This window comes from Canis lupus, chromosome 26, assembly GCF_011100685.1.
Source record: "Canis lupus familiaris isolate Mischka breed German Shepherd chromosome 26, alternate assembly UU_Cfam_GSD_1.0, whole genome shotgun sequence".
In the NCBI taxonomy this organism is placed as follows: Eukaryota; Metazoa; Chordata; class Mammalia; order Carnivora; family Canidae; genus Canis; species Canis lupus.
In genome coordinates, this window is record NC_049247.1 from 16,856,010 (window position 1) to 16,868,233 (window position 12,224).

The 12,224-nt window shown below is 51.4% G+C and overlaps 1 protein-coding gene across 5 annotated transcripts in view; it reads left to right on the forward strand.

The window, feature by feature from the left end:
- The window catches only part of CABP1 (calcium binding protein 1), a 30,893-nt gene extending 19,235 nt beyond the window's left edge, over positions 1-11,658 (forward strand). For 3 of the 5 annotated variants that reach the window (XM_038575310.1, XM_038575309.1, XM_038575308.1), the window contains 6 exons: positions 3,213-3,404; positions 6,190-6,220; positions 6,515-6,658; positions 7,764-7,873; positions 8,114-8,261; positions 11,218-11,658. In XM_038575310.1, the coding sequence (XP_038431238.1) occupies positions 3,213-3,404; positions 6,190-6,220; positions 6,515-6,658; positions 7,764-7,873; positions 8,114-8,261; positions 11,218-11,243 (651 nt within the window). In that variant the 3' untranslated portion in view covers positions 11,244-11,658. The remainder of the gene's footprint in view (positions 1-3,212; positions 3,405-6,189; positions 6,221-6,514; positions 6,659-7,763; positions 7,874-8,113; positions 8,262-11,217) is intronic. The other 2 variants (XM_038575307.1, XM_038575311.1) reach the window with 1 other exon arrangement.
- The last annotated feature ends 566 nt before the right edge of the window (positions 11,659-12,224 follow it).

Below are 12,224 nucleotides of genomic sequence, written 5' to 3' on the forward strand. Positions count from 1 at the left end.
ATAAAGTGCTGCGCACACTGCCTGGAACAAAGTCCTCAATAAATGGCAGCTAGTATTACTGTCATCATGATCCTAATTTTTCCACTCTGGGTGTCCAGAGAAAGGGGGGTAAAGGAAAATAGGAGAGGTTTTGTTTTGAGTCCATGGAATAAGGTAAAAGACAATAAAACTTACCGCATTTAATTTCATGTTTTTTTGTAATAGTAATAATTGCTTTCTTCTAAACAGCTCCAACATACCCATCCTCTTTGATTTCATTTGCTCTTTTCCACCAAGTAGTTCTCTTGGCTATTTTGTAGAGAAAGGAGCTGGATTTAAGAGCTAAGAGCTTTCCTAAAGTCATACAGCCGAGTGGAAGCGGAGTTGAGATTTTTGCAATGCCGGTCCATAGTTTGGTATTTTATTTTATTTTATTTTATTTTATTTTATTTTATTTTATTTTATTTTTTATTTTATTTTATTTTATTTTATTTTATTTTATTTTTTATTTTATTTAATTTTTTGCCTCCATGAGAGGCTGCCTTTCTTTCCCCTGCTGTCAGGAGTGTTATTCAGAGATTCCCACATATGACCTTACAGGGTGCCTGGGTCCCCACTCACTGCAGTGATTCTGGCCCCCACCTTGCCAAGCCCTCACTGAATACCTTCAAGGAGAGAGAGCTTTGACTTGCCTTCTCTTGGATAGCTTGCCTTGTTAGAAAGCTGTTAGGTCATGAGGCCAGCTGACCCTGTTGCCATGCTACACTTGGGAGCTGTCCCTTTGGTGCCAGGAGATATTGTGAGCCTATGGGCCACTGCCCACTTGGCTTCCCAAGTGTGGTAGCCAGGGAGCCAGGAAGGGGGAGAGGCAGCCTGCTCCGGGCTCTGTGCAGGACAGGACTAGGCTGTCAGGTGCTATCATTGGCCAGGGAAGAACAGCAGCCTCCTGGCAACTTGGTGCCAGGCAGTATTATGATAAAGAGATGGAGTGGAAATTCCCCAGCCACCACTGGTGCCTCCTTTGTGGGAACGCGTTCTTCTCCATCCCTTCTCAGTTCTTCCCTGATTGGCAAATATGCTCCCACTTCCTCTGGAGCCAGAAGTAAATGCCTTCTGGCTCCCTGCATCTCTTATGTTGCATCTCCACCATCGTCATCATCGTCATCACCGTCATTCTCATCCCCATGGCAACTCCATGTATTCGGCTCTTACCATGCTCCAGGCACTATGCAATAGCTCATTTATTTCTCACAAGGATCCTGAGTTTATTCCCGCTGGACAGAGAAGGAAACTAGAGCACAGAGGAGTGAAGTCACCTGCCCAAGGTCACATAGCAAGCAAGCGGCAGAGACAGAATGTGTCCCCAAGACTGTTTGAGCCCAGAGCCAGTGTACTAAATTGCCTCTCAGAGTTCTGTGCTGCCTGCTGCCTCCTCCCTCCTGGCTTGTGCTCACTGTGAGCCAAGTGTGCGAGGCTCAGCCAGAAACAAAAAGGCTGATTCTCTACACATAGCTCGGGAGATTATTTCTTGGGGTCCAGCCGCTCTCTACTCTTGGGCTTCCTCTGGGCTAGCCTCCCAGTGAGGAAAGTCTCCCGGGTTCCGCCCTTGCAGAACCTGCAAGCCTTCTAGCCTGGGTCCTAGAAGCCTGTGCAAGTATGGCTGAGGCTCTGACCTCTTTTAGTCATCAAACCAGAATGGCCCTTGGACTGTTAAACATTTGTCAAGTTCCGAGACAACCAAAGACCCACCCTTATTGCAGTCACTGAACTTGGGCCTTGTGCTGAGGACCTTCACTCCGGGTCTGAACCAGGATACTGCTCCTCCCTCTCAGACTAGAAGAGGCTTAGGAAGTTGGAAGGGAGTCCAGTCTGTAGCCCCAGAGTGTGGGGCTTTGGGGAGAAGACACACAAGAGGAGAGGGAGGGTGAGGTAAGCCTGGGGGAACTTGTTCTGCTTCTCAGCCTGGCAGGACAAGCTGCCCCCTGGGTCACAGGATCTTCTGGCCATGTCCTTCTGCGAGCTGGAGGAGTCTGGCAGAAGTGTAGTACAGCAGGATACAAGAGTAGGGTATGCAGCTCTGGGGTTCTAGGGCAAAGACAGCCCTGCAAGTTATAGCTGCTCTGTTTCTCCTTGGGAAGATTTGCCTCCAAATCCTCACACTGAGAGGAGGCATCCAAGCTCAGGACTGAAGGCAGAGTGCCCTGTCCTGGATCCTGGGGGGCCTTGGGCATCCTGGGGAGGCCAGGGTGGAATAGAATGTTGTGACTAGATGCTGCTGTTGTCCTAAGGGGATGGTCTGTGGGCAGTGCTGACTTTTTATAGCTGCATGGGAACCATCGGGGAGGAGGAGGGGAGGGCCAGGGCCTGGGAGCACAGCTATATTCGGTAAGCAGAGAGGGCCCCTGCCTCAGCCTCTAGAGGTCGGGCAAGCTGGGCTGGGCAGGGAGCCAGAGACGGGAGGGGGAAGAAGGAGAGCTGCTGGGGGGCAGAGAGTGTCTAGTCTTGAGGCTGCAAATTGGGAAGAATCTGATCCACAGATGGGCTTTGCTTGGCCCAGGCAGAGCATAAAATCAGAAGATCTGGAAACATTAGGCTGAATTAAGTAATACTGCCCCTTCAGAGGGAATCTATAGTCTCCATTTTGCCCTAGGCTTCCCTCCTACCCTACCTGCTCAGCTGTGTTAGCTAGGCCTCTGTGTGTGCACTTGCTGGTCCAGCAGCCTATCTGAACCTGTTCTGTGTGTTCCCAGCTCTGACGGTCCCCACTGCCTTCTGGTGGGGTCCAGCAGGGGGGCAGGGCCGGAAGTCCATTTGGGAGCAAGTGGCAAGGCCAGTACTCAGTCTCTGAGTGAGTGCTTCCCATTGGTTGGAGCAGAAGCCTCTGTCCGCCTCCTTGTCTCTAAGCTCCCACATTCACGTGAGTGTGTGATTCTGTACATGTGGATGTGTCGTGAGCATGTGTGTGCACACGTCCCACACAATGGGTGTCATCCCCAGCTCTCCCTGGAGCATCCGTTTCAATCAAGGATCAGAGACTCCATCTGTTGAGCCAATTTGGCTCCTGCCTCCCATCATCCTGAGAGCTCTCCGAATCCCACTGTTTGACTCTCAGGGGTCTCCTCCTTGAGGAGAGCCCCTTCTAGGACCAGGAGCTGGGCTGAGGCCAGGAGGGCCAATGGGGCAGGGAGATGACAGCCTGCCTCTCTTTTGTATTTGCTTGGTGCTGGCTGAAGATGCGCCAGGAGGAGAAGAGCAGCTACACGGTGGTGCAGACAGTGGTGCAGACGAGCGAGGAGGGGCTGGCAGCCAGCGGTGAGCTCCCGGGACCGCTCTTGATGCTGGCCCAGAACTGTGCCGTCATGCACAACCTGCTGGGCCCTGCCTGCATTTTCCTGCGCAAGGGCTTCGCTGAGAACAGGCAGCCTGTACGTAAGTTGGCCCCAGTGGAGCCGCACTTGACTTGGCTTCAGAGGGCATGAGGAGGTGCTGGGAAGAAGAGGGGCTCTGTATGAAGCAAGCCATGTCCCCTCATGGATACACCCCAACCCCTCAATGTGTGATTCTGACCCTCCATATTTCCCACCCATGGCTGCAAAGCACTGGTGAGTCCACCTCCACCAGCAAGAAGTAACATAGCAGCTAATGTTTTTTTGTTTGCTTTCTTATCTTCTTGAGCACTTACTCTGTGTGAGGCTCTGTGCTAAGTGCTTTGGTGCATTGTCTCATGTCAGGCTCAGAGCAGCTCTGAGAGGTAAGTCCTATTATCATCTCTCATTTACAGATAAGGAAACTGAGTTGGAGAGATAAACATGTTCAAGATCACAGCTAGTGGGTGTAGAGGTTGGATTCAAACCCGGGAAGTCTGATGCAAAGGCTCCCTGTTCTCTTAACAGCAGTTCTGAATACACAGGCCTGTCCGGGAGAACTTCCTATAGTGATGGAAATATTCTACAAGCCATGCTGCCCGATATAGTAGCCATCAGCCACATGTGGCTATTGAGCACTTGAGAGTGGCTAGTACAACTGAGGACCTGAATTGTTCATTTCATTTGCTTCCTATTCCAATTTAAATAGCCGCAAGCAGCTACTATATCCCGGCAGCCTCCTTCAGATATCTGAACAGTCACAGGAGGAGGGTGATGATGTTACAGATACAAACATTTGAGGGTTCCACTTGTTGAATGCCACATGCTAAATACTTTACAGATATTGTCTCATGGGATGCTCGCAAAGGCCCGGTAACATGGGTGCTGGTATTAACCTATTTTATGATGAGGACACCATGGCTCAGAATGCTGAAGTGACCTGCCTGTGGTCCCACAGCTAGGAAGGAGCAACTCTGGGCTTTGCACTTGAGTTTGTCTGGCTCTGGAGGCTGAGCTCTTCTTCCAAACCGCATACGTTGGGGAGACAGTATGTGCTAGTATGTGCATGTACTCTCCTCCCGTCTGACCCCTGGGGATGGTGCTCACGGTTTCCCTAACACATTGGTGTGCACCTGTGGCTCTTCTACACATACCCCCAAATGCTCCACAAGGGGAGCATGTGATCCAAGGGCTGGCCACCTGGACTTTGCCAGAGGCACACCGAGAAGGGGTACCTGGCTTGCCTGCTCCCTGGTTCCAGCTATGCAAGAAGGGGAGGAGGCTGCAGTAGGGTAGCACCCTGTTCCTCTCCAATCCTGTAGAGCTGGGTCCTGGAGAAAGAGAGGCTGCTTGAGGCTTGAAGAGTGGGAAAGGACTCATATCTGAGTGATTTGTCCTAGCGAATACACTCTGCACGGGTATGTACACACATACACTCACCTATTTACTCACTTCACTTATTGGGGGTACAGGGTTTTGCAAAAATCATTATTTTTGGCCACCCAAGATCCAAGTGTGACTAGGAATGGAGTGACAACACTCGCAGTGTACACGGTGACAGGTTTTATGGTGGAAGTCCATACCATCATCTTGCGGAGACATACACATACCTTCAGTGAATCCTGCCCTCACCTAGAAATGCCACATGCTGAACGGGGTAGTGTGTAGCCTGCTCATTCACAGCTCATGTACACTGTCAACACTGTCCTGTCACATTTAGCCACTTCTGAGCCTGAGGTCCTGTGCACCTGGTTGTCTCACGAGATGTTGCTCAGCAGCCCCTTTCTAGAAAATTCTGAGTTTCATAGCTAGGGTCTCTTGCGATGGGGCCAGCTTGCAGTGGGTGGGCAAAAGCTGTCTCTTGCTGCCTTGACCCCTTGGCTAGAACAGCCAGCGTGCCCAGCTGAGATGCTTCATGCTCACTGGGGCCCGCCTGCGTGTCTGTGTTCAGGAGGGGTGTGCCCGCATCTGGTATGTGCTCACTCAGGGTGGGCACACCCTGCCACATTCTACCTGCCAGAAGTCAGAGAGCTGCGATACGTGGGGAGGATGTGCTGTGGGTGCCAGCTTTGGGGCCTACTGAACAGGTCCGGCTGGGCATCCATTTCATGCTGATCTGTCTGCCTCCTGGGAAGGCCTGGGGTGACTGGCACCTCACTAGCCAGAGTCTACCCCATGTATCCTCTGGGCCTGCTCTCTGGAGACTTCTCTGCCATCTGTCCAGATGCCTAGACCCAGAGTTTCCTTGAGTCCCCAAGGAGACCTGGGCTCTGCGCGAAGCTGGAGATGTGTGCTTTGGACCCTGGCAGCAGCCAGCAGCACCGGCAGCCCCCAGGGTCCTAGGCCGTGTCCCATTACAGGCAAGAGGTAGGATGAGGGTCTGGTGGGAGAAGGTGGGCGATGCCCTACTTCTGCCTCCACACCCTTGGCTCCTCCTCCTCCTCCTCTCCCTCCCTCTCTGGCAGCCTGTCCAGTTCTGGCTTTCTGTCCCTCCAGCCCTTTCCCCATTGCCTTGCAGGCCTTCCTTCTGTTGTAACCCACAGCAACCCGTCCACTCCACTTTATTTACAGGGTTTTGCCTCCAGAACAACTCTGTCCTCTGACACATTCTGGTGTCTGGAATGGGGACACAGAGTTTCTGTACGCAGGTTGAATGGGGCTCTGGGGTCCCTGGGCATCTTCTGTGTCTATGAGAGATGTGGGCTGCACCTTTCCCCCTCAAAGATGTGTGCTGGCCCTCCCTCCACCCAGTGTGCTCGTTGTCCCTCGTATAGTCCCCAGCCTGGGCATTTTGTGACCTCTAGGCCCCTTACAGCTGCTAATAGGACACATTCTTTTGTTTCAGGACAGATCACTGCGGCCAGAGGAGATTGAAGGTAAGACCCAGCCCCTTAGGGGAAAGGGTTGCTCAGCTGTCCAGGAAGGTGAGGGAAGGGATACTGGTGTGAAGAGAGGCAGAGACATCTTGGCCTTCTGGGAATGTGGCCTGGTACAGGGCTGGGCATTGTCTGTGGGGCGCTGAGGATCAGGGGAGTGTAGTCCTGGCAGTTCTAGGCTCTGGCTCAGGGACAGGGGTGGGGGTGGGGCTTGGGCTGCCTCTGCCCAGAGGCTTCACAAGTCCCACTTTTATCCTTTTGTCTAGCTGTGCCCACTTTTGTTCTTTCTCTCAGAGCTCCGAGAGGCCTTCCGAGAATTTGATAAGGACAAGGACGGCTACATCAACTGCCGGGACCTGGGCAACTGCATGCGCACCATGGGTTACATGCCTACTGAGATGGAGCTCATTGAGCTGTCCCAACAGATCAACATGAACCGTGAGTCCCTCCCCTGGGCACCACCTGCCCTTCCCATTCCTACCCTCGCAGTCCTCTGCAGTCACACAGGCTGATTTCAGCTCTGGGCCAGCTTCTATAACCTGGAGCAAACTGCTTAGAGTCTCTGGGCCTGTTTCCTCTGCTGTAATCTGTGAAATGAGAGGAGCACAGAAAGTCAGCGAGGGAGTACCTGCCACACAGCCCTGCATGTGGCCTACAGGGGCTGTTGAACAGAAGGGAAGCCATTACTCCTTTGTTATTCTCTGGCTTAGTTTGGGTTCTCCTAGAAGCAGACCGCAGAGACAAGGATTTGGGTACAAGCAGTTTCTCTGGAAGGTGAAGAGAAGGGTCAACAGGGAATAGGGAAGTGAGGCCACAAAGAGAAGGAGCCCACAGGGGGTGAACTCTCAAGCCAGCTAGCACCACTAGTATTGAGAATCTCATTCCTCCAGGCAGCTCTGGGAGTTAGTGTACTGTGCCCATCTTGAGGTTAGAGCCCTGGCCTCTCCAAGCCAGGTGTTTTGTCAGTCAGTGGCTGAAAGGTGTTGTGAGCAAGGGGTGGGGTGTGTGTCACTGCTCCAGCACTCCTACCTGCTTTGGGATCTTATTGGAGTGAGCCTCCTTTTGCAGGACAAGAGTAAGCCCTGGGGCATATGGGCCAGATGCTCCTAACTTCTGCTTTCTCTACCTTTCTGCTTGTTTGTCTTTGTCTCTCTGTCTCTGAAAAAAAAAATTTTTTTTTAAAGATTTTATTTATTTATTCATGATATACACAGAGAGAGAGGCAGAGACATAGGCAAAGGGAGAAGCAAGCTCCTGATCATCAAGGAGCCTGATGTGGGACTCAATCCCAGGACCCTGGGATCATGACCTGAGCCAAAGGCAGACAGACACTCAACCACTGAGCCACCCAGGCATCCCTTCCCTGAGCCATTCTTTGATAAACCACCTGTCCATGGTCACTTCTCTGTCCTCATTTGGCCTTTGGTTGTACCCTCGACCTGGCACTGAATAGGTCAAGGAGAGGTTCACAGTGCCTTCCTTTGCCTAATTAGAGATGAGGGAGTAGTTGGATGAATGACCTAGCCCTTTCCTCTGTCTCCAGTGGGTGGCCATGTGGATTTTGATGACTTTGTAGAGCTAATGGGACCTAAACTCCTGGCGGAAACAGCAGATATGATTGGAGTGAAGGAACTTCGAGATGCTTTCCGAGAAGTGAGTAATGGGCCCTGGACAGACAGAGGTGGTGGTGGGGTGATTGTTAGGATTCCAACTCCAGGATGGTTACTTGAAGAGAAACCTGAGCCCTGGATCACGTACCAGGGGAAGGAGCTTGGAAAGAGAAGGGTTTCTGGAGCTGGGGGACAATGAGGCTGGAAAAAGAGCCCAACCTTGGGATCTGCTTCTACATTCCCGGCATTGGAGCTACCCCTCTCTGCTCCCTGCCCTCTCTAGTTTGACACCAATGGTGACGGAGAGATAAGCACCAGTGAGTTGCGAGAGGCCATGAGGAAACTCCTGGGCCATCAGGTGGGACATCGAGACATAGAGGAAATTATCCGAGATGTGGATCTCAATGGGGATGGACGAGTAGACTTTGAAGGTAGGTGGGGTTTGAATGTACAAGAGAAGCCAAGCCAGGCCAACTGTGTATCCATCAAAATTCCAACTTTCCATGCTCCCACCCTTCCATCTCTTACCCCTCCATCCATGCACCCCTGTAATCCACCTTCCAAATCCACCTTCCCATTCATTCCTACCCCATCCATCCATCAATCCATCTTGCCAAATCTCTCTCTCCATCTGTTCATTCATTCATGCATCTCTTTATGTGTCAGGTGTCTAACCACTCATTCATCTCTAAACAATTATCCATCCTAGCATTTATTCATCCACTTACATATCTATCCACGTATCTATTCATTTTTCTGTACATTCACCCATGCATCCATTTACTCATGTACCTCTATCTATCCATACATCTATACCTCTATGTTCATACATTCATATATCTCCATCCATCTTCCTATACATTTACCCACACTTCCATTGATCTGTTTGTGGGATCCTTTCCCATCTATATCCACCTACCCATCCATCCAACCATCCATCCATCTCTACCCATTTATCTGTCCACCTACTCCTGCATCCATCCATGGTAGATATTTTTGGAGCACCCCATTGCTCAATCTATACTCAGGTCCCTGGAGATCAGACCACAGATCACCTCCCCATTTGCAGCTCCTGCTGTTCTTTTACTCACACTCCACCTTAAAGCCATACCCCTGTACTTGTGGTCCATGATCCTGCCAAGCTCTGGTTTGAATGCACTGTTCTTTTTGTCAAGATGCCTTTTATTCTGTTCTTTAGCTGGATTAAATTCTCTTCATCCTTCAAGACTCAGCAGTGGGGCCACTTCCTCTGGCACTTCCTCGCTGGTTCCTAGGCCAAATTCCTCTTTTCTGGGCTTTCATGGCACCTCAGGCTTACCCTCCCTCATTCTTCACACTGTCCCTCGGGTGCTAGTTGTAGCTCTGCTTGTTGGAACTTTTGGAGAAGAACATTTTATCTCTACATTTCCTCATAATTCAGCACCTGGCACATAACTAATGCTCAGTAAAAGTGTTTTTTTTTTTAAGGAATCAGTAATAATTATAATAGTTACCATTTATTATACATGTATTGTATACCAGCCACTGTACTAAGTATACTTACATATGTTATCCCATTTGATTCTCACTCTCTGGATTGCACTATTATTGTGTCACATTACAGATGACGACACGGAGGCTCAGAGAATTCATATGACTTACTTGAGATTGCCTAACTATTAAGATGCAGAGCCGGATCATACACCAGATCTGGAATCTCAGCCACTACATACATAAGACTGTATGATACCATTCAAGACAACTAGGGGAGACAGGGCAAAAATACAGTAAAACATTGACTTCGTACTCTATGAGCTTGCATTCTAAGCAGAAAGTCAAGATAAACATGTGCCAGAGTGTGATTGAATCCAGAATACGAAGGTTGGGAGGTCTTTTCTGGGGAGCAAGTAGACTCCAAGTTTGAAGTGATTGTGGGTGGCTACAAGGAAAGAAGGCTTTGCTGCCACCAGATCTGAAATTTTTAGGTCGTTCTATGTCCTGGTATCACCCCCACTCTCCCAGATGACAGCCCTTCCCTTTAAGCCAAGCACCCCCCATTTATTCTGCCAGCATACGTTGTACACCTACTGTGTGTCAAGATCTGCCTCGAGAAGCCCGAGACCAGCAAGGAAAGCAGAAGCCAACAGTATAGTCCATGTTGTTTTGGGGGAAATACAGCAAGCTGTGGGGTACAGAAAGGGCATCTGTGCCAAGCTAGAGGGGGGATTAGGGAAGGCTTCCTGGAGGAGGCTATAAATAAGTAGAGCCCTAATAGATGAGTAGGAGCCACCAGGTGAACAAGGAGGAAGAGGTATTTCCCCAAATGAATTAAAATTTCCAACCACATAGAAACCTGCACACAGATGTTTATAGCAGCTTTATTTATTACAATTGCTAAAACCTGGAAGCAAACAAGATGTCCTTCAGTTGGTGAGTGGATTAAACTGTGACAATGGAATATTATTCACACTATAAAGAAATGAGCTATCAAACCATGAAGAGACATGGAGAAATCTTCCGTGCATATCACTAAGTGAAAGAAGCCAATCTGAAAAGGCTACATAGTGTGTGATTCCAACCGTATAACATTCTTGAAAAGACAAAACTAAGGAGATGTAAAAAGATCAGTGGTTGCCAGGAGTTTAGGGGGAGAGAGGGATGAGCCGGTGGAGCACAGGGGATTTTTAGGGCAGTGAGACCATTCTGAATGATATGATAGCGGCAGATACATATCATTATACATTTGCCCCAACCCATAGAATGAACAGCACCAAGGATGAACCTGAATGTTACTGTGGCCTCTGGGTGATAATGACACATCAGTGTAGGTTCATCGATTGTAACAAAAGTCCCACTCTGGGTGCGGGATGTTGATGGTGGAGGAGGCTGTGCAGGTGTGGGGCAGGGTCTAAATGGAACTCCGGACTTCCTGCATAATTTTGCTGTGAACCTAAAACTGCTCCAAATAGTCAAATCTAGTTAAAAGAAAGAGAAGAGAGAGGAGACAGGTTGCAGACCAAGCTGAGAGGCGGAGGGAGGGGGAGGGTGCCAGCTGCACTGAAAGGGTGATCCGATCTGGTGGCTGGAGCTCAGGGATGGGGGTGAGCAGTGAGAAAGACGTCAGCTGGGGCCATGGCAGGGAGGCCTCATCAGGATATTGGATATTTTCTGGCAGGGAGCCCTAAGAGGTTTTGGAGGGGTCAGCTGTGTAGCTGAGACAGCGCCCCCGCCAGCTGCGGGGCCCAAGATGGATGGAAAGAGGCCAAAGGGCTGGAGACGGCCACCTGGGGGGGGGGGGGGGGGGGCGTGGGAGGAGGGGGCGCGGCCTCGGATCCGGGAGGGAGATTTGGAGGCGCCGCCTGAGCTCCCGGGCCTGACGGGCCTGACGGTGCTCCTGTGCCCTCCCAGAGTTTGTCCGGATGATGTCCCGCTGAGGCCACGGGGGCCCTTCCAGGACTGCCAAGCTCCCGGGCGGGAGAAGAGGAGCCGGAGCTCGCGTCGCCCCGCCGCAGCCGCCGAGAGCCCAGGATGGACTGGCGGACGGGGCCTGCCTGCACCCCGGACCCCCACCCCTCCGCACTGTGAAAGACTCACAACTCCTGCAACTGGAAAGGGGGGCGCCCGCCACCGAGGAGGCCCCAGTGCCAAGCCGGCAGAGGTGCGCCGGGCGCCAAGTGCCAAGGACCCAGCTGCTGCTGGCGGGGTGGGCCAGGGAGCCGCCAGCAGCCCCCGCACAGCATGTCCGCCCCGGGGCAAAGCCTCTCGCCGCCTCCTTCGCTCTCTGCCCGTCCCAGCTCGCCACAGCCCTGTTCTCTCGGAACCAATAAAAGCATTTCCAAGGCAAGGGCAGCTGTGGCCGGGCGGTCTTTGCTTCTTGGGCCTGGTCAGATGGTGCGCACTCCCCAAGGACCAACTGCACACCCAGAGCTGGCCCGACAGTCCTGCATTCAACGTGCATTTATTGCACCCCATTAGGTACCCACCGTCATCTCAGAAGCCAGAACCCCATATCTCTAGCTGGAGGGGACCCTGGGGGTGGTAGTGACCTGGCTGGGTACCCAACTGTCCCACACAAACGCAGGCTCTGTACAAAAAGGAGAATAGATGTTGGGTGAGCATCCAGCAGGGTCTGCCCACTTCCTGTCCTCCCGGAGTTTTCCAGCCTGGCGGGAAGACAGACACAAAGTCCTTCAATAACATGGTTACAAATTGTGATGCTTTTAGGAGGGAAAAATGCAGGGACCTGTGGTAGGCTCTAAGGAGGCCTGGTGGACTCCGGGGAGGTCAGGAGAGGCTTTCCTGAGGATAACGCATTTGCCATGGAGGAAATCTCAGGGTGTGTGTGTGTGGAACAGATGTCCAGACAGCTACCGCCTGCTCTGCAGAGTGAGGAGCGGGATAGTATAGTTGTTAGG